Consider the following 20,723-nt stretch of genomic DNA (forward strand, 5'->3'; position numbering starts at 1 on the left):
CACTCATTTGTAAATTATCGTCATGCTACGAACAGAAAACTCAATAACGCAAACCATGTCAAGAAAAGAATGCTGCAGCCACTTACTGTAGCATTCAGGATCTGAGAGAGAGCATTACATATATCCTTTTTTCATTTGCCCAGACAGAACCATTTCTAGGTCTCATGCACGTATTTGAATAGGTCCTGTATTTATAGATAGATGTTACAACCAAAACGGGGAGGGTGAATCTGACATCTCTCAGTATTGTGGCAGAAGCAGCCAAAAATGTGAGTAAGTGTAGTCTGACCTCCTTGATCTCTGACGTGTAGACGGATCTTGGCACGAACAAAGGAACCATTTTGTTCACACCGGAAGGTCCCTCTATTCAGACTCTAGAAAGGTGTGCAGGTTTACCTAGGTTCTGATTATACGAATCTGCCCAACCAAAAGCTGTTCAGTTTAGTGGATAAAATGTCTATTTTATATTTCAAAGTTGCCGAGAGTCACCTGCTTTGAAGAGAAATGTAACTTTTCCATTCTGTTTCTCAATCAACACGATCTCTGATTAGCTACAATGTGTCTGAAGCAAAAGAAAAGAGGAGCCCGAATAAAGCTTCACTTGTAAAAACTTGTAAAAAAAGACGTGCCCATCTATGCAGAGGTGCAAGATGTGCAAAGCAAATTGCATGCGAAAAGGTTTGGATAGATCACTGGCCAAAATGTGGAAGTGCAGCTACTTTGGCTTCTGCCCCAGCCCACGGTAACTAGCCACGTCCTCAGAAGGCAAGTCTTTCGTCCTATGTTGCAAATGAACTTTATGGAACAGCCACGTACAATGACCAACCTTTCACCGCCCTCCTTCAGACCGGATCAGAGCTGCTCTTCTGCCCTTTTCCACCACTCGTCCTGGATGCACAGTGGGCGTTCTCTGGCCCTGAGCCTCATCTGGCACCCAGTGCTGAGTGACTGCGTTTCAGGGGTATGGGCCTGCTGAAGCCATTAGGTCAGCAAGCTGGTGTGGTGGTTCGCTGGACTTCTGTCTCTGAACATTTGAGCTCCAACACTTCGTCAGAGTGTGGCTGAGTTGGGGATTGAACCCAGATCATTTTTTGTCCCAGTGTGTGCTGTGCAAGACCCTCTTTTCTTCCCTGGTATGCATCCTTTAGCCTCTTGGATTGTGTTAACCTTTAATAACCCAACTGCAAAAGGAGAGCTTACAATTTTATGGCCCAGTTGGCTGTTCTGGGGCAATAAACCCCGTGTCGACTAAGTGGCAACCATACTACAACATAAGGTTCAGTGAAGTTAAAAATGAGAAGAAATGAGATTCAGGACATTTTCACAAGCACTCAGGAAAAAATCAGAATTGATAATGGATGCATTGTTTTCTGAATGTGTTTGGCTGTTACCTTTTTAGTGACTCTTCTATTTTCAGAGAAAAAAGAACAAGTGAAAATGTCCCAGCCAGCGACCAGAGGAAACTTGGTGTATATCTGGAATCACAAATATTTCTTACCTGCTTATTGCTAGGATCCTGCTTGGTAATTCCAGTATAGCTGGCTGACACAAGCTTGACTTCAGCTGGAGATAGATTTGCTCAAATCCAGTAAGCCTAGGCAGAAAGCAGACTCGCTTACCCGCAAACCTTGGCAGACCCTGCTCAGCTCCCGGCACCCTCCACCTCTTCAGCTCTTGCTTCTCGGAGGTCTGGCCTGCCGAGTCCCATGCTCCACGCTGTGCGCCTTCTTCAGTCCTGTTCGTCCATGCCTGTTTATCGAGCACCTCCTCCTAGCCTGGAGGTGCCATTCGCGTCATTAAGAAATATCCCTTGACATCGAAAAGGAACGATGCTTTCCTTCTTGATGCTGATGAGCTTCTTGGTTTCCTGGCTGCAGTGCTGGTGGTTTGGGCGCACTTGCACACCAGAGGTAACGAGACTTATGCTGCTCCTGCTTTTTGGTGCTAAGGTTGTTCCACAGCCTTGGTCACTGCAAGCATGGGAACATGGCATGGGTGCCCTGTCTGAAGTAGCCCCTCAAAGCACCTCAGAACAAAAGCAGGGTATTTTGTGATGTACATCTGTGTGACCTAAGAGGGGCCCCACAGACCTGGTTTGCTGAAGCGTGCATGGTTTTCATAGTTGGCTCCAGGTAGCGAGAGAGACGTGTCAGTGGTGAAGATGCTCTGAGATCGCTGCAGCCACGAGATTCATTCTGAATTATTTGTAAGAAACACTTGGCATCTCTCTGGCCTCCTGTGTTGACTTTTAAGTGAGCAACAGGCCTTTATCATTCCTCCAAGTGTGTTTAACTCTGCAGTATGTAGAGGCTCTTATGCCTAAAGAAGAAAGGAGGATGTGGAGGCATCTTAGAGGTTCCTTTCCCTACAGCGAGGTGCTGTTCAGCCACCATGCCACCGGCTTCATGGCTGTTGTTGTGATAAATGCTCTGAAGGATCTTCCCCTCCAGCGTCCCCAGCAGCACAACCAGGAGGAAGCAAGCTGTATGCTTTAAATGTTGCTAAATTGTTGAGATCTTGTCTGCTCTGGTGGGTCCATTAAGAGGTGATTGTCACAATTCAGTATTTCTCTGCTGTTCTTCGTGCTGGCATGTGGCGCAGTACAGAAGGTTGAGCGTACCAGATATAATAGGACCAAGTTCATGGGCCAGTACAGTCAGTGTCCAGCATTCATAGAGCTGCAGGCACTTTCTTCAAGGATCAGTGTATTTTCCACTGCAGAACTGACTTTTTCTAAAGCTGCTTTGTGCAGAAGCATGTCTGTGCCAGTGTAGCTGGAGTCTCGGGCCAGGTCTTCCACTTAGGTTTCTGAAAGAAGCTCTTTACAACAGCTTTCTGGTTCCTAGAGTTCTCTCTGATAGCGTGTCTTTTATTCAAGGACCAGATGCCCTGTGGGGCTATTACCCGAGTCCTGCACTCAAACCAGTCGCCTGGATCTAGATGGAGTAGGTCCCCGGGGGGCTAGCCCCAGCTCCCTGAAAGAGCCACGCCACCTCTCAGCAAGTGGCTGACTGGCAGCGTGCACATGGCGGGCAGTGCAGCAGGTGCATTACAGTCCAGATCAGCCCAAGCTGCTGTGCAGGTGAGTGGTCTAAGCAAACCATTGGCTGCTGGAGAAGTCTTTGGCCCATCTCTGGTCATGCATCTTTCCACGAGAAGCAAACTTTATTGGCAAGACTACTTGGTTCTGCTGCTGTCCGTGACTAGACTGTTTTCTTGTCCAGCAGGATGTGTTTAATTTCTGCTGTCCAGGAGTGTGTTTCTTCTTCTTCTTTCCAAAGGATGAAAATGAACAGAATGCAAAGGACTGTCCTGAGCACCTGTGTATTTAAGAGATTCGGTTCAGGAGTCGAACTAAGTGGAACAGATATTTTGGGGAACCAAAATGAGCTGACTTTCAGGACCAGTGGAACAAATGGGAAGTGCATATGCATTACTAAAGCAGCAAATCTGTAAATCTGATGAGGGCTTCCGGCTTCTCCAGACCGCTCTTCCACGGTGGACTCATTGACAATTAAACTTTCGCAGGGCTCGGCACAGGCATGGAAACTTCCAGCTTGTTCGCTGTTCTGATTGTTTAGTCAAAGGCAGCGCGCCGGCATCTTTGCTGCCCTGCGTACGGCCTGCCTCTGGAGGTGCAGAGCGAGCGCTGCTGTGGTGGCAGGGATGCCTTCTTCAAGCAGATTAAACAGCATTAGGAGGTCAGGGTGGAAAAAAAGCCCAAGCCAGCTACATTCCAGAAATGCAAAATGGGATCAGTAAGGCGAGGGGCTAGCTGAGAGAGGGATTATCTCCAGTGTAAAGGAGATCAAGTGAGGAAGGGACGAAGGCTGCTTTGCCAGACCATGTGACTCCCTTCACACCCAGGTGCATTGGAACAATAGCAGATTCCCCCTGAATCTCAGCAGGGTTTGTATTGCATTGAGGTAGAAATCAAAGGGGAAAGGGGAAAACAAGTTCACTTTCTAGCGGTTGTGCCATTGTAACTGCGGTTACAAAAGCCAGGCTCCTGTGTCCTCCCTCCCCCATGCCACTCCCAGCATCTCTAATGGGATAGGCATCTTCATTAGGGAAGCATGCTTACATACCCCTCCCCCCAGTGAGGGGCAAGCTGGGGCGGGGGGGTCTTCTCTCCTTTGTTGCCAGCAAAGCATTGGCTCCCTTCTCTCTGCCTGTCTTATGGGTTTACTACAAGTACAAGACTAGCCCTTTAAAATTGTTCCTGCCCTGAAGGAAAGGAAATCCTTTGTCTAGCAAGGACTCAGTGGAAATTGCCTTATAGGAGAGGAGACTGTAAAAGGGTCAAGACGACCTGTTGGCCCAGAAATGCTGTGTCTGCTGTGGACTCTGAGAGTGTTTTCAGAAGCTGCCGTTCATGGGTAAAAGAATGAAGACGTCATTGCACGTGGGGGAAATTAGCCTTTCCAAAGCATGAGATTTGCTGGAGCGACAATCCAAAGGCAGGAATTAGCTAACTTAAATGGCTCATGCTCTTGTCATTCATGTAGATATTTGACAAGTGAGACCTGGCTCTCTCCTTAGGAAGATGTGCACCACCTGCGGTGCATACCCAAAGGTTACTGCCTCTCCTACATGCCACTGCCAATGTTTTCTAATGAGGACCCAGACAGCGATGTCTCTCCATGGCTGCTGCCCCAGCTCAGTGTGCACGTAGCTCATATTCCATAGGAGCTCGGGCTTTGGGTGTTGTGACGCACACGCAATGGCTCCGGTCCTGCCTGCAGATCAGGATGCATCAGCAGAGGCACCTGTCCGCTAAAAATCATATTCTGGATCAGGGCCTGCATGATTTGCCAGATGCTCTGTCATTGCAAACGCTTTAAACAAAGCTGATCTACAGGGGTGTGTACAAGTCAAATGCCATAACATGTGGACCGGCATGTATGGAGAAAACACGAGCGGAGCAGACCTCCTAGGGCTTTGTGACAGGCTGCAGCAACTGTAACGTGTCTGCAGCATCTCCTTGTTCGGCCTGTTGCACCAAGGATCCCATAAATAACTTGTAGAGAGTATCTTGGTATATCATGACTGGCATATGGAAGCATAACCTTGCGTTATAAATAATACATATATATAAAATAAATACATCACTGCATGCAAGGGTAACCAAATCACCTAGATTGACAACCCGAGAAGAGCTCAGAGGGTCTCATGGATGACTTGCTTAGTCTGTCAACGCACATCAGCATCCAGAAGTTTCTTATGAGCAACTGATCAAGTGGATACAAGCAGTTAGGCCAGAACTGTCTGAATTGACCTCTAGGCCCCTGGATTAAACTGGAAGATTAAAAGGGGAGTATGTGAGACATAACATGCAATTCTTTTAACTGCTAAGCCCACTGTGATGGCTTGTTTGGCCGGCTGTACTTGGATTTGCCTTTCAGAGCGAGGCCTGATTAGCACAGAGCAGAATAGTTGCAAAACACCGTGCTGCACATTTAGAAGCAGTGTAATTCTGCGTTTGTGTAGAGGGATATTCACTAATCATACAGACTTCCCCAGCAAATGCTGGAGCCAAGCCAGGCAGGTAGCTGCTGCTGATTTCAGAACTCTTTAAATGAGGCCTGCCTATTTCAGGCAACCCACCTGCAAGACAGAAATGGCTTTTAAAATATAATAAAGTATGTGGCTATCTTCTGACATTCATTTTAAATCAGCTGGGTTGGGTGGATTTCCTAGATTTGAATTCTGATACCAGACCCAGAGACACCCATGAGAAGCTGACAAAATGACCAGTTTAAAAAAAAAAAAAAAGTACGTGCAGGCACACACACACCCACACACATACACACTCGCACACAAATAGTGTGGCTTTATTCTTTATTTTTAATACCACATTGCTGGATTTTCCAGTATTTTAAATGAAAAATATATGCAGTTAGCTCTGCGCTGACAGTGTCCTTGAGGATTTGACAGTGAGATTTTCCAGCAGTTGCTCTTCGTTAGAATCCTGGTGGTGTCTAATAAGGCAGTCGAACTGCTGGCACCTTCGCTTCTTGTTTGTTCTCCGAGGGCTCAGGGGCTGCTGCAGTAAGCACATCGACCAGGGCTGATCATTACAAGGGCGTACGCCACCATGAATAAAAATGTCACACGTTTTCCCATCTCACAGCGGTACAAAATGTCAGTCCTGTCAAACAGACATTGCAGGTAGCAGTGAGCAGTCAGTACAAATTGGGAAGCCGAATATTCCCCCAGCTTTCTGATATTCTTCATTTGAAGCAGAAGAAAAACAGTTGTTAACCTATTAGCTGTGATTTTAAACTCTGCTGAGGCAGTGGATGGGGGAGACTTTTACACACGGGGCTAAATATATTCCAGGGGTCCAGGAACTGTCAGATGGTTCTCTCCCCATGTGCTCCCCGACACGAACGGCGGGGGAGGCCGGTACCCTCCCGTGGAACGTGTCTTACTTTGGCAGAGGTGCTTTGGAGCTCATGGAAACTTTTCATCAACTGCCTGCATCAAAACCTCTTCCTGGGCCCTACCTGTGCACAGGGCTTTGAAAAGCACCTTGCTGTTTAGTTGCTGATCTTCATTAAAAAAGGTAGGATGTTTTCTCTCTTAGCCCAGCACCCCATCTCGCTTGCCGCCGTTTGACATGGGGGCTTGTTGGTGCACTCCATTCCCGTTTAGTACAAGTGGAAGTTTTATAGACATTAGTAGCGCGAGCTTTAAGGACAATGTAGCACTTAATGTTGAAGGACTGCCGCATCGGCTGTTCCCTGGACATTAGACTTGCCCTGGTGCTGTGACTGTACCTGTGCACCCACACAGTTGTTCCTGCAGGATCAGCTCTGTGATCTGCTACATGCGGGAATCGGATTGCATGCAGGCTGTGGGGTGCAGGGTCCTGACTGTAACATTCAGAACTGGACTAAGAGGCGAGGGGATGTGGCAAACTGGAAGGGAGGAGTTCTCCACTGGTTTGCTCCCATTTCCGCAGTAACTGAATAACACCCAGGCGTACGTTAATGCAGTGACGCAAATGTAAATCTCTTCTGCAAGGCGTTGGTGGCCAGAGCAGGTTGTGTGAGGGAGACTGGGCAGGGGCATGAAAGCAGGGGGAAACTTCAAGACACAACCCAGCTACAAACAGGGCTGAAAATGCCAAGGGTAAGCAGTCTGGCTTGAACGTTCAGCTGCCTGGAAGGGCTGCATCTCTGCACACGCACAATACCACTGATAGATGGGAACAACCTGAGCACGCTGTACATGAGGAATTCCCCTGGTTTGTTCTGTGGGCACCTGTTGCCCATTGGGGAGAGTGGTGCCTGCTCTGTAGCTGCCTTCTGCAGGGTTTTAAAGCACCTGGCACTTGAGTGCATCATCGGAGGAGTTTCCCTTCTGCTGGGAGCATTGTGCCTAGGGGTTAACTGCATGGTGCACTTCCAACAGTGACTGGCCAGAGTCCTGAGTCACCTTATCAGCGGCTGCTTTTTGCACAGTGTCAACTTTTCCATCACTGGAGCTAGCTGCATGGAGAGTGATCAGAAGTCTTGACAAGCCTTCAAACCACAAATGCCACTATAAATTAACCACTCCACTGCAAAATACTCCTCCTCCAACAGCCTCAAGAAATCTCTGCTTCTCTGGGGCACGCACCGAGAATGTCTGTCTGCTCCGCGCTCGGCTCACTGACAAGGCAGCACATCCCAGCCTTCCCCTCTCCGGCTAACTGCAGCATGCAGTGGGTGGGATGTGGCTGAACACGAAGTGGGGTTAGCATTTAAAATGCCCATTTTTTTCGGAAGGGAATTGGCTTGAAATTATAACACAGCGTACAAGTAGTGTGAGCAGTGCTTCTGGGCAGTTTCATTCCCGATGCTGCCCCAAAGCAGGTGGATGAGAGGAAGATGGCTGAGGAACTACAGTTGGCCAGACCATCTCCCGTGGCAGGCTGCCTCAGCCCCTGCCCAGGGATCCTGCTCTGGTGGTGGGAGTTGCTTCTGTAAATCTGTCACTGGCGAGTACCTTGGAGTCCTTCGAGTCGGGCTCTGTCTCACAATCCATAGTGTGGCACGTTGTGTGCTAGAACATGGAAATGTGGGAGAAACGTCCAGGGTTTCTGACTCCCCTCTCCCCTGCACCTAGCTCCAGTCATGGGAAAGTGAGTGTGCTGTGCAAGCAGTGGCCAAGCCTGGAGCACGAGGCAGAGGTGATTTGGGACCCTGGCAGGTGGGTCATTTTGGAGGTGTACCAGGAGATGAGGTATGCACATCAGTCAGCACACTAATTGGTGACCCCATGCTCCATGTTGAAGGAGGTGGTGAGGGGTTACAGACATGTACAAGGCTTTCATTTTCCCATCCCATCCTCCATTTCTTTGTTATGCAGCAAGAGCTGCCTGCCTAGAAACTGTAAGCCGGGGAAGGTTCTCTGTCCGTTTTATTAAGCTATTAAGAGAGTCTGATTGTGACACGCTTGTCTCCCTCATCACACCTGCAGAAAGTCAGGAGACCTCACCTTTTGTTTGCTCTCTTTCCCCCTTCGCTAGTTGAGTGTCTCACTCTGCCTTCCCAACCTCCCAGCCCAGCTGAAGGAACGGGGACCCCCCTTCCAACACGGAGATTATTATCACCAGGCCCAGCAGGGCTCTGTTCTAAGTATTCCAGACGTCTGCATTAAAAATGCATGTTGTAGAGTGTATCCTGTATGTGTGTCATCCTGACTGGTGAGCCATGCCTGGGGAGTATGCAGAAAGTGGTGTGGGTATGGCTCGGAGATCGGACCTCTAACACAGCAGCTGCCTTGGAGAGTCCACCTGCTTTCTCGCCAGGATCCTTTTAGGTATGGCATGTTTTCAGTACGATTCTCTTCTCCCTCTTCGAATATTCAGGTGGTGTTTGGCATATTCTTCCAAACACAGTCTACTGGATCCATCTTACGGGATGGAATGGTTTATCCCCCTGTTTCTAACGGTTTTTAAAACATATTAGCAGTTTCCCAAACCATCCTGAATTTTTGTGACGGCCGAAGATGCTCGCGTGGGGAATTCTTTTCTGGAATCCATTAAAAGGCCCCTTACTCCTTTGATCGTGAGCAGAAACGTCCTACCACATGTGCCAATGAAACAAAATTCTTTTGACTACAGTTATACACTGCCTTTGTCCATTGCTTTTTTCTAGCTGCACTTGTTGCTGCAAGTGAAATAACACCTCTAATTTACTGATAAAGGGTCTGTTTTGAATACCATTTTTAAAGAAATAACTACTGTATCTCAACACACATTCACAGTTAGTTTGAAATAATATTCTGTTCACCAGCTGTTACTTCACACATTGAAAATGATCTTTTTTGTAAACTTTTCCCCAGTGTAAAAAATTAAATAGCTCTACTGTGAAAATTCCACGGAGTTACTGGAGTGGCCTGGCCTGCTGATCCGCTGGGCTTTCAGTATGTGCGCTGTATGTTGTAGAAATTTCCAAGATTTATTTTCAGGCAACTCATGGCTTAAAATCACTTGTCTGATAATTAGTAAAACAATGCCAGCTATGCAGTCATAAAATTGGTTTTCTGTAAATTTGCTTTGTGTCTTGTCACTTCAGAAGTGTTTGGAACAACACAATTAAGAAAATATCCAGAGTAAAAAGGTATGTTGGTAAATAGCGATGAGTAAGAATGTGCTAATTTAGACATTTTTTTCCCTTCATAGAAAAGGCTTTACAGTGTACGCGTTCAGGAACATGCCTAGTACAGTAATTTAGCTGCTTTCAGCAATGCAGCCATGCACTGCGTTGTACCCATTCATCCATACAGCACAGGTAATTAAGTTGATATTCCAACACAGCTTCCCCTACTGACCTTTTGGAAACAATGTGTTTTGCTGCATCAACAAATTAACTTCAAATCAAATGCTGTTCTAGTAAATATGATCTTCATGCAGTATGAATATACTTACTTATCCCATCTTGGTGACAGATACAAACATCAACATTAAAAATGGGGCTCTGGCAAAGGGCAAATAACTGTTATCTTCTTGTAGACCTCCATGTCATTTACTTTTCAGTGCCCTTTGCATGTTCTTTTTGTGTTGTGCTTCACAACATTGATTTAGCCATAGCAGCTACTCATCAGTGTGAAGCCAGAGGAAACCAGGCTTCTGCAGATAGGTGGGCTTGCTGTGTCCACTCAGCAGTGAGCAGAGAGGAAATCGAGGCTTATTGGGGCTCGGAAATGCTGTAGGGGGTGGATGGGTAGGATGGCATCTCCGCCTGTGAGCCACTTTTCCAGCAGCCCCTTGGTGCAGGAGATGAGCTGGGGATCCATGGCCAAGCCAGGCTCTCACCATGGCAGTGTGCTCAGGGAATCCTACTGCAGAGCTGAAGGAGAGCAGGAGCCCTGGAACATGGTGTGACATTTTCCTAAGGTGTCGTCTTTCTTTCTCTGAACACTATTAAGTGCCTAATAGGGGGGAAGGGGGAGGTGGGACAGCCCCATCACATGGACTGCTGCAAGTAGGCAGGGTATGTCTTTAGCAGAGGTACTTTTAAAGAAGTAGTTTAGCACTGGTGTAGATGATCTCGTAGTCCTCGTCTCTTAGATATGCACAAAATAGGCAGCAGCTACTTGTGGTCTCTGAAGTCAGAAGCAGCCCCGCATTGAATGAGCTGAAACAGTTATCACAACAAATCACCAGCTAGAACAAAACTTGATAAATTAGCCACATTGAGAAGATGGACAGTCGCCTTCCTCTGCAGGGCCTCTCACAGAGCCATCATTCCTGCAGGCTTCATGCTGCACAGGGCCTGGACTCTGCCAGATGGAGAGGCCACAGCGGAGGAAGGCCCTTCCCAGAGCTGTGCCTCCTTTTGTTTATCCCACCATTAGCTGTCCTTTTTACACAGACCTGCACATAAGCAAGGCCCTCATGTCAGTCGTAAATTGGTGTGCTGTGCTTATGAACCAAAGTGCACTCTCAGGCTTTGCATCTTGCATACTTGTGCAGTAATTTTTCTGACTTGGTCTGGGCCTGGTGGTTTGCTCTCCCTTCCTCTACCCCGGTCCCTATGTGTTTGAATTTCAGTTTGATCTCTTCTACACAAATATATATGGTAATTTCCATTTTCACTTGCATGGGTTTCTTGCTCATCTCATGGAACAAAAACGATACTTGCACAAAATGTGCATTGGCTTGTTTCAAATCCAACCTTGTTCTAGCCCCAGGCAAACCGCAGCATCCAGGGTACCTCCCATGATCTGGGGAAAAGAGCCAACCTCCTCCCCTCCCCCAGGCACTGCTTTCCAAGGACCATCCTTGACCAAAGAGTATCTGGCTGAGCCTCTGTTTAGTGCTGCAGCTTTGTGGGAATTACAGAGCATCAGGGCAGGGGTCTCGCTGCTCCAGTATCCTGTCACTGAGACCAGTACCCTCAGTTCCAGAAGAGGTGCAAGACCCTAGGCACAGGCAGAGGGCTAAACACCCCAGGGAAAATCTCATCCTAAGCCCGATCCGGGGAGCAGCTCAGCCCCAGGTGATGTATGGCAAGCCGAGTTGGATGCTCACTAGTCCACTGGTACTGGAGATGTGCTGTGCTTTCTATAGTCCAGCTCCTGCCAGCGAGCCTCAACTCTGGCTCGGAGGCCCTCATAACAGTAAGATTCCTTCACCCGTCCTGTCAGCTGGAATGACATTTTTGTGACTGCTCATGAGGAAACGGGGCAGTGATTAGTTCCCACTGGCTGATCTATAGTTATCAGATGGCAATGGGGTTTGATGATGAAGTCATCCTTGGTGGAGTTGCAACAGTGGCTCAAGGTGGCCCCGATTCATTGTGTGCATCGTATGAATAGCAGGAAAGGAGCACTAAAGCATGCAGTGAGTGCAAAGATAGGGTGTAGAAAAGCAGCGGTAGGAAGGAATGCTTGCACCGAGGAAAAAGTATGCTAAGGAAGGAAAGAAATGCTGGAAGCTGTGCAGATAGTGGGCAAAACAGTACTTGGAGCTTACGACTAATGTGATGTCAGAAAGCCAGTGTGAGCTGCCTGACAGAGACCGATCACACACTTTATAATCCCTGAAAAGAGCAGGCCTCAGGGGTCCTCGGGAAATGGATCTTGTCAGCTTATGATTGGCGTGAATCTCAAGGCGTCTGATGCTTTGTCTGCAAGCCCCGGCTCCGGGAGTCGAGTGTTCTGTGGGAATCTCGGCCCTCGTCGTTACTGAAGAAGGCTGAGGACGTGAGCGAGTTCGCTCCAATGGCTCGGAGACCAGAAGACAAGTGAAAAATGAAACGAAATTTATGATATTTTTGAATCTCATGATTTCAGAGCTGATCTCGTAACTTTGGAGGTCGGACTCCTGATTTTTGAGCAACTGGAGTTGACGGTAGTGAGACGACACTCAGTGACATGACGGGGGGAGAGCCGAATGATTTCTGGAAGCAGGCAGCAATGAGAAATGACACGGGGCGATATCCCCTCTCTCCCTGGCACTGCTGCCGTAGGATGTTCCTAATGTGCCTGCTCCTCAGCGCGTCTCCCTTCAGTGCCTTCTCCGCGCCCGCCGTGATTTGTGTATGGCGAGTCCACTGCGAGCATTAGCAACACTGCAGGGACAGCCACGCTAATAATGGTGCCTCTGAATGAAAGGATAGATTTCAGACTTTACCCACGGGGCTTATACCCTGCTTCCATTACCTTTGCCTTCGCTTGGCTACCAGGTGATGATGATGTTAGCGGGTAATTAGTAAATCTTCCCCCACGTTCTCCCAGGCAAGTATTTCTTGCCAAGTGAGTAATAAAGGCAGGTAAGTAAAGTCCCGTTGTCCGTGTCCTTGTGATGGCTGTGATCAATGTATCGATCATCTCCGTGGGTGGTAATCCTCAGACACTGCGTGGTCTCTCTCGCTGCGTCTCTGTAGGTGCTGCCTTTGTCGTTCTTGGAAGCTTTAACAATTTTAATGCTAGCTAGCACTATTGATGCCCTCATCCTATAGTATTTATTTCCCAAAATTGCCTGGATTTTGCTTGTACAGGGTAATCCAGGTCTAAACCAGAAAGGCTTTCTATAATAGGCGACAGCAGTAAAGAGAAGTAGACAACAGAGTGAATGGATCCTGAAGACATGATAGTATTAATATCTACGGCAAACGTTACCTCCTGTTTTATTGATTTAGTTTTTTACTTTTGTAATAAGAAATATGAACCCAAATGTGCTGAAATTTAAAATAGTTGTAGCAAATGAAATTAGCAGCCTACCAAAACCCTCCTGACCATCACATCAGGCAAGTCCCCAAATTAATATTCCACCTCAGTAATTCTGATGTGCACGCTAGTTTAAGGTTTCCAGACAAATAAAAAGTGAATTGTATCTGTGGGAGGCATGCAGAAATACAGGCATAGAAAATAATTGAAAGCAATATAAAGAGAATACTGTAGTCATCACAGACTGCGGCTCCTCGGTGAGCCGTACAGAATCTAACTAACAAAGGTAGTAAAAGATGTGCATGTGACTGGGAAAGTACAAGCTGCACAAGGCCTGAGACTACCGCACGTCGTAAAGATGAGCATCCCATGCTGCTTAAAGGAAGTAAAATGGCTTTAAGTCGGTGCTGCCGCACCCAAGCAGATGGGAAGGGCATGTGGACAGGAGAACCAGGCTAGTCCCTGGCAGGGCAAGAGTAATATGAGGCAGAGGAAGAAAGCGGTGCATGGTACTAGGGGAAGCCATGTGAATTTGCAGCCATATCATTTCTCACGTGCGAATCTTTGTGCCCAGGCTGGCTTTTGTTGGAAGCTGCGGAGAAAGGAGCTGCGTGGACTGCCGCAGGCATCAGTCTCCAAGCTCCAACTTCTTTCTTAGCAGCACGGTGACCTGAGCCTTGAGGGTGGGGTGCCAGGCTGAGAGTGGGGTGCACTAGCAAATCTCCCTTCCCCCCAGAAGCACCTGCCTCTCTTGGACTCGTGAGGGAGGGCAGCAAACCTGGAAGCGAAAGCCAAGAGATGCAAAATAATTGTTTAAGGAAAAACAGAACAAGGCTAGAGCAGGAGTAAGTGGTCAGAGGAGTGTGTGAAAATGGTTTGAAAGAGGGTGGCTTGCAGGTTGTCACAGCAAAGGTCAGTGCAGCGGAGTCGGGAACTACTGGAAGATGGTGGTGGAAACTTGCTCTTCACCAAAATGCACTGCTCTGCATAGGCCTGCTTTTCCCACTTCCTGGACACTTATCTCTTCTCCCTCCAGCTGACCAAAACCTTGTGTCCGTGGATTGCACAGTCGATAGTACCCCGATGCAGTTCCAGTTAACCCTCCAGCAGGCACGTGTAGAAATCCCTATGTCCACTGTGTCACGGGCCTGTCTCCATTTGTCTGAGACGTGTGCATCTAGCTGGCCACAGGAAGGATGCTCTCTCAGCCCTGCTCCTGTGCACACTCGGCAGGCTTGCATCTAGAGCCAGATCCAGCAAAGCACTTCCTTGTGTGTTCAGCTTTAAGCCCATGAAGTGTCTAGTCAACTTGACCTGCTCTTCTAATGGGTGTCAATGCCTCATCAGGCCAGAGCCTCAGCCAGGAGCTTTAAAGCCCTTTCAGAAGTTTAGGGGAAATAAAAAAATACGGTAGCCTTCTCCAGGCTTTTCTCCTCTGGTCTCTGGAAGTCTTCTGGAGTGCTTGAGATGTGCTGCTTATGATGCAGCCTGATTATCCTTGCTGTGTCAGTCCATGCTGGATGCTCTGGTCTGGTCCAGTGGATCCTGCCCAGGGCAGGCAGGGCCCCCTTCCCAGGACCGCTCTGTTTCATTGTGTTTGTTGCAGTGGGGTGTCATGGCATATAGAAGGTGTTGGTGCTGCTCCAGGTGAGTATGACGGTGATTGAAGCACGTGCTGTTGCCACAAATCAAAGGTGTTTTTGTGTGAGTGACTGTTTATTGCTGTCCTGTTGACAACGTTTCCACTTTGATACAGCAAGAAAGACTCCGTCCACCTCGGCCACCTCCTCCAAAGATACAGCGCTCGTCTAGGCCCGTGAGTAGTTGGTAGTTTTGCCTCACTGCCGCAGCTTAACACTGCCTGAATTGCTCTCTCAGTAGCGTTACTAAATCCTGGTAGTTTGGACTGTTGAATCTTGCAAAAAAGCAGCAGGGGAATTATGCTCCTAAACTCCCTTCCTCTCTGCTGCGGCACAGCCTTGGGACCTGCATTGTACTTGCTTTTCTTTGACAAGTTCTGCACCTGTAGGTCAGTTCTGCAGGTAGCTGATACTGCTGTTGTGTGACTGTTTTTACTCTGGTGGTGATTATTTAAACCAAAAATCCTGCTAGGCTGACTTAAGTTTTTAGCCAGTGAGCTTTTGAAGACTTGCACTGAATTCATAAATATGAAAGGAAGCAAAAATCTGGCACTAGGATATTTATTCTCCCCAGGTCTTGCTTTAAATGAAATTGGGGCTGTTAATTCCCCCCTCCCCCCAGCATAGGTGAATGAATAGGTCTAAAGAAAAGGAAATCTCGATCTGGGCAGTAGTGCCTTAATACCACATTGTGACTTGCAGAAAGTGTGCATAATGTTCATTTAAAATGCTAGCTGGAGATCCATTTAATTATATATAGAATAAAAAATTGCAGGCACCAACATCTTGGGAAAAGCAAGTGCCTCGTTTACGGAAGCACTACACAAAACCAGTGTTGAGTGTGGCACCTGCATTAGGCAAGGCACTGTCATGTGAGCACTTTTCTATTTTAAACACTGACTCGGAGCCATACTGTTGCATATTAACGATGCCAGATGCCTTTAAAAATGGGGACCAGGCTAGATCAGCAGCAGTAACTGTTATTTACCAAAGGAAAGAAGTTGGTGGCAGTTCAAGCTGACAGTTGTTTCTGCAGCAAACCCAGAGGGTATTTAATTCCATTTAGGATTTCTGCCCAGTGAGCAGAATTTCATCAGAAGGCAACTGCTGTCTTACTTGCTTCCTTCCCCGTGCAACACAACAGCAAGTTTTCAAATCTAGTCTTGCTAAAACTTGGTAAAGGCGTTTGGTCTGTGATGCGCAGGCACTTGAGGGGGGCATTCACTTTAACCTTCGGTGCATGTTCCTAAGTTGGATGTAGATAGCATGGATTTTCCCCTTTTTAACTCTGGGTGTGTAGCTTAACACCGTCCTTGTTATGGATTTCTGCCTTTCTCCCTGTATAAAAGGTAGCGCTAACTACGCTTCTGTGCATCCTTGACTGTAATTGATGTGGGAGACCCTCCAGGATATGTTACGTGGGAAACAAACTTTTGCCTTGTTCTCTCTCGCACCAGCAGTTCCCCGTGGCTCTGCACGTCCCCCTTGCTCAGCTCTTGGCAGGTGCAGCCCCATCGGGGCACCCGGGGATTTCCGTGGACACAATGTTACCGAACAGTATTACTCCAGTTTGAGCAGTTGATGCATCAAAGCAGATCTTGCCAAGGCTGCTTAATCTCTCAGCTGTAGTACATTAGTAGTCCTCAGTATGATGTGTTTGTGTCAACTGTCTTTGCTCCCAACGTGATTGATAAAAGGTTGGAAATGTAAACACTGTAGTAATAGAAGCTCCTGTTGTATTCAGCTGCCTGTACAAACAAGTGCAACTGGAACGCTGCATTCGTGAGGAGGGAAACGGCGAGAGCTAGACACAGTTCAAACTGCTCCAAAAGTGTAGGGCTTTAGACCTTTTTGTTGCCAAAAATAGGCTTAGCTACAGCATGTGTGACTTGTACTTCATATCTGCGTGTACTCAGAAGGACTTGGAGCTGCTGTCACGGAGGTTTGAGTGACGTGTGTCCGAAGGAACTATCCTAATCGGTCTTGGCAAATTTATAGATTTGATTTGTTTCTTTATCACCGGTTGTTTGATAACTTTTTGCACAGAATTTTTTCCCCCCTCCCTCCATGTCTTAGGCCACTTTTGCAAAGGTGGGTATCCAAGAGCAATGTGTTCGCACTTCACAGCAGAGTCAGGATGGAAACGCTGGGGTGTCTGAGTCCCGCAGGCCTGTCTGCTGCCAGGGCACATGAGGCACTTTGAAGCATGTGCCGTCACTAAGTGGAATCTGCTGGGCAGCAGTGTTCACAGCGTGCATCATTGCTGATTATTTAAAATAAAAACAGAGTAACGGGAAACTTAGCAAATGTGCTTCTAGTGTCCCACCGTTTCAGAGATGAATAGGATGTCCTGAAGAAAGTATCAGCGCTGTTGATAGCAAGTTAAGGAGCCCTGGGCTGGAATGAAACGTGCTTCAATTCAAGAAAAGCAGTTAAAATATGTTAATAATGGAAGAGGTGGGCAGGAGGATTGCCTTGTGCATGCAGTCCTTCTGCCTTGGTTGTTTGCCCTTTCTCTCTCACATACAGGCTCACATCATCAGACTTGCAAGGCAGTTTTGCATTCAATACACACTTTAACCCTGCCTGTTTGGATATACAAGGCTTGAAATCCTGTTAGGAATTGGCTTGTTTCCTGACTTCCTTGCAGTCCCCCAAGAACAGTGCTCTAAATCCTTCTTAGCATTTCTCCCCAGACGCTGCTGGTCTGATCTGGTAGCGCTAGTGGAGCCATCCAAAGTTCCCTGCCCCCTCCCCGGAGTACCACCCAAAAGGTGAAAGTGTTCACAGCACGATGACAAGCCAGCTTTACGCATCATCTTCCAGCTCAGGCTTAATTAAACAGTTTTCTTTCTTCCTTTCTCTCTCTCCCTCTCTCTCTCCCCCGGTGTCCCTCTTGCTTCTCTCTCTCTTTCTTTCTCTCTCTCTCTCCCTCTCTCTCTCTCTGTGTTTTATCATCCCTAATGAAGCAGTCTTCTCCATCGATCCTGCTGATTGCCAGCCCATTCCTTTTGTTTGTTGGCACTGAGCCATTCAGCCGCACTCTGACAGCTCAGCTCGTCTAATTAGCTCTGTTGTTCTTTTCCCCATGTTTCACCACGTTGCAAGTTCAGTCGAAGTTGCCACAAACTTAATCCTTCCATTCCTGCCATAAATTCACATTCTTAAGCTGTCTTTATTGTAGAGAGGAGCAGCCTTGTGTGGGGACTGATCTTGGAGACCTTAACATCTGACCTTTCTATAAACCTGGTTTGTTTGTTTTTTCCCAAGGAACAGTGGCAATCCGTCTCTGTAAATTTCTCCATCATTTCTGCTGTGCGCTGTCTCCTTTGAAATGAAAATTCAAGATGATAACCCTGCTATTATCTTCTGCATGTTGGTGTGTAGCATGGAAACCCGGTCCACAGAATTCGGTGGCTTTTCCCTGGTGTGGAAATTGGGTCCTTTCTGCTCCCACAGCCAAGCAAAGGCAGGGGGAAGCCCTTGTCTCACCACAGACGCATTCACCAGTGGTGCAGGGTTCAGGTCCTAGTCCTAAAGAGTGGTCTTTACTGTGCGCGGGCCCGGGGAGGGGGACAGGAGTGGAGTCGTGTCCCTTAGTTTGTTTGGGGTCGTTGGGGTTCGTGTTGAAAGTGGCATTAGGCTACATCAGCAGTAGGACGTTTTTCTTGCAGGCTGTTCTTCCACCCCAAAAGCTAGAGACCTGATCTGCCCAGGGTGGCCGTGACCTGGCAGAGGCTTGGCTCCCTTGAGTACTGTCGTGGACTTCCCCAGCATTGCTCATGGGAGCATAGGCAGCATTGGCGTGATCATGGTCTGCAACTTGTGTGTCCTCTTCGGTGCCTTGAAGCAGTGCCGGCAAAAATAAATTAAAAATAAAAGCCTGGTTGCCAACATCAGAGATGATGGATAGGCAACTTCAGAAGAGACTGGTAGAAACGGTATGCCATCTACCTGCACAAAAACTTCAGAACTGAAGACAACCGGATGAAACGCACACGCGGAGCATTAGTGGAAACATACCTAACAATGTTTTCCATTCAGGTGATGAAAGGAATCAAACCTTTATGGTGTTCTGTAAATTAATAATGCTTTTCACGCTTTCACATCTCTTTGAGTTCCCCATTTCTTTCACTGTTCACTTACGCAGAAGCGATTGCTTTAGAAGTTGGTTTGTTACAAACAGGCAAACAAAAGGAACATGGTGTTGGAGTTAAAGCCTGGTTTCCAGTATAATGCACAGCAAAATACAGACTTTCCCATACCCGTTGTAGCAATTAACTCTTTGGGTGGATTATACAGTTAGGGTCCTCGATCAGAAGCCCTGCTGTTTGCAGACATCAGTCGCGAAGAAACTGAACTTTATCCATGTCTAGTCCCTCTCAGCCCGTTGCTTGATGGACTCCCCCAGTTATTCATAGTTTCAGGATGAGCCCACACTAAGAAAAGCATTTACATGCTGTCTGCTGCTTTAAAAAAAATTAAACGAGCCATTTCAGCCTTTAGCCCAGACATTTAAAATAATCTGTGCATTTGCCCAAGTGCCATTACTTAAGACTCCCTTGGTGATATGGGTCACTGTGGTTCTGTTTAACATGGATACAATTATAGCTTTATTGTACCACCGAGATGAACAGATTTGCAGGAGAAATTCTGCATGGAGGTGTTTAAGGCAGCAGTGGAGGGGCTTTGCAGGTTTTATGTAAATTGTGCCTCGTTGTTGTTGCTTGCTCAGGTATTTGATATGTCTTCACTGTGTGTGTGCAATAGGTTCGGCCTCCAAGACCTCACGTTGTTAAGAGACCGAAGAGCAACATCGCCGTGGAAGGACGCAGGACTTCCGTTTCTAGTCCAGAACAGTACGTATTCTTTCCGCCTGCATTACTCCTATGTCCAGGTCTGGGGCTGGCCTGAAAAAGGAAAGAAGGTTTTGCAAAATTGCAAAAACAGCTTTAATTAGGAAACAGAAAACAGAATTGATTTTGGAAAGTTGTTTTTTTTTTTGTGCAACATTTTAGAGGGGTAGAGAGGTGAATGGAAACTCAGAGTATCACCATGCTGTGGCCTCAGTTATTCCAAAACACTTTTCTTAAAAATTGTTTTGTGCAATTTTTCAGTTGAGAAAAGGGTTTTTTTAATTTGTAAAAGAAATGTTTTTTGAATGAAGATTTTTTACTGGCTCAACTTAGAGCTACTGCCGCTGACACACGAAGGCACGGCACCGGGACGGTTCTCTAGCGAGGGCATAAAGGGTCTCGGTTTCTGTTCAGTGGGTTGGAGTCTCCCTGTCACCAGAAGCTCCAGAGATAGTTTGGCCTCCCTTGTTTAGTATTAAAATGTTATCATCTCTTTAGAACAGATTAAAAAGTGAGTGAGTTTGGGAGTTTTCAATGCGCTCTGACAATCGTACATACTGCTGATGCACGGGCTTCCTGGGTTTTGTTCCTCTCACAAATGCACTCTGTTCTGTTCTCCCAGAGACGGTTTTTTCTGTATTTCTCAACAAACACTAAGGAAATAAAAGGACATTGTTGTAAGGAGGGTTTTCCATTTCGAATGCAGCCTTAGCTAGAGTCAAACAATAGGCCATCAAGTGGGAAGTTAAAATGAACGTCCTTCCTTACAGGCGCAAGTGAAGAACACTTGCTGCATTACTGCATGTCGCAGCATTGTCCAGCACTTGATTTGGAACAAGTGATTTGATGTTTAAGTATTTACACCTCTGCAGTTCCCTTTGTTTCCTTACCAAAGTCCAGCCATGGTTTGCTGCATCCTTGGGGCTTGAATAAGTAGGTTACCCTCTCTCACTTCAGAACTTGGGAAGCTGTGAGCTGGGCATGCTGCCAAGGGCCATTGATCTTAGACAGAAAAAGGTGTCTTGGAAATGCTGCTAGTGTCAGGACGGAGTTGTTTGGC

At 47.2% G+C, this 20,723-nt stretch overlaps 1 protein-coding gene across 8 annotated transcripts in view; it reads left to right on the plus strand.

Moving 5' to 3' along the window:
• DENND1A (DENN domain containing 1A) overlaps window positions 1-20,723 on the plus strand; it is a 283,149-nt gene that overhangs the window by 242,812 nt on the left and 19,614 nt on the right. For 6 of the 8 annotated variants that reach the window (XM_090023062.1, XM_090023067.1, XM_090023066.1 and 3 more), the window contains 2 exons: window positions 14,924-14,983; window positions 19,578-19,666. In XM_090023062.1, coding sequence (XP_089879188.1) covers window positions 14,924-14,983; window positions 19,578-19,666 — 149 coding nt within the window. The remainder of the gene's footprint in view (window positions 1-14,923; window positions 14,984-19,577; window positions 19,667-20,723) is intronic. The other 2 variants (XM_090023063.1, XM_090023068.1) reach the window with 1 other exon arrangement.

This window comes from Crocodylus siamensis, chromosome 11, assembly GCF_052110815.1.
Source record: "Crocodylus siamensis isolate JL-2025a chromosome 11, ASM5211081v1, whole genome shotgun sequence".
In the NCBI taxonomy this organism is placed as follows: domain Eukaryota; kingdom Metazoa; phylum Chordata; order Crocodylia; family Crocodylidae; genus Crocodylus; species Crocodylus siamensis.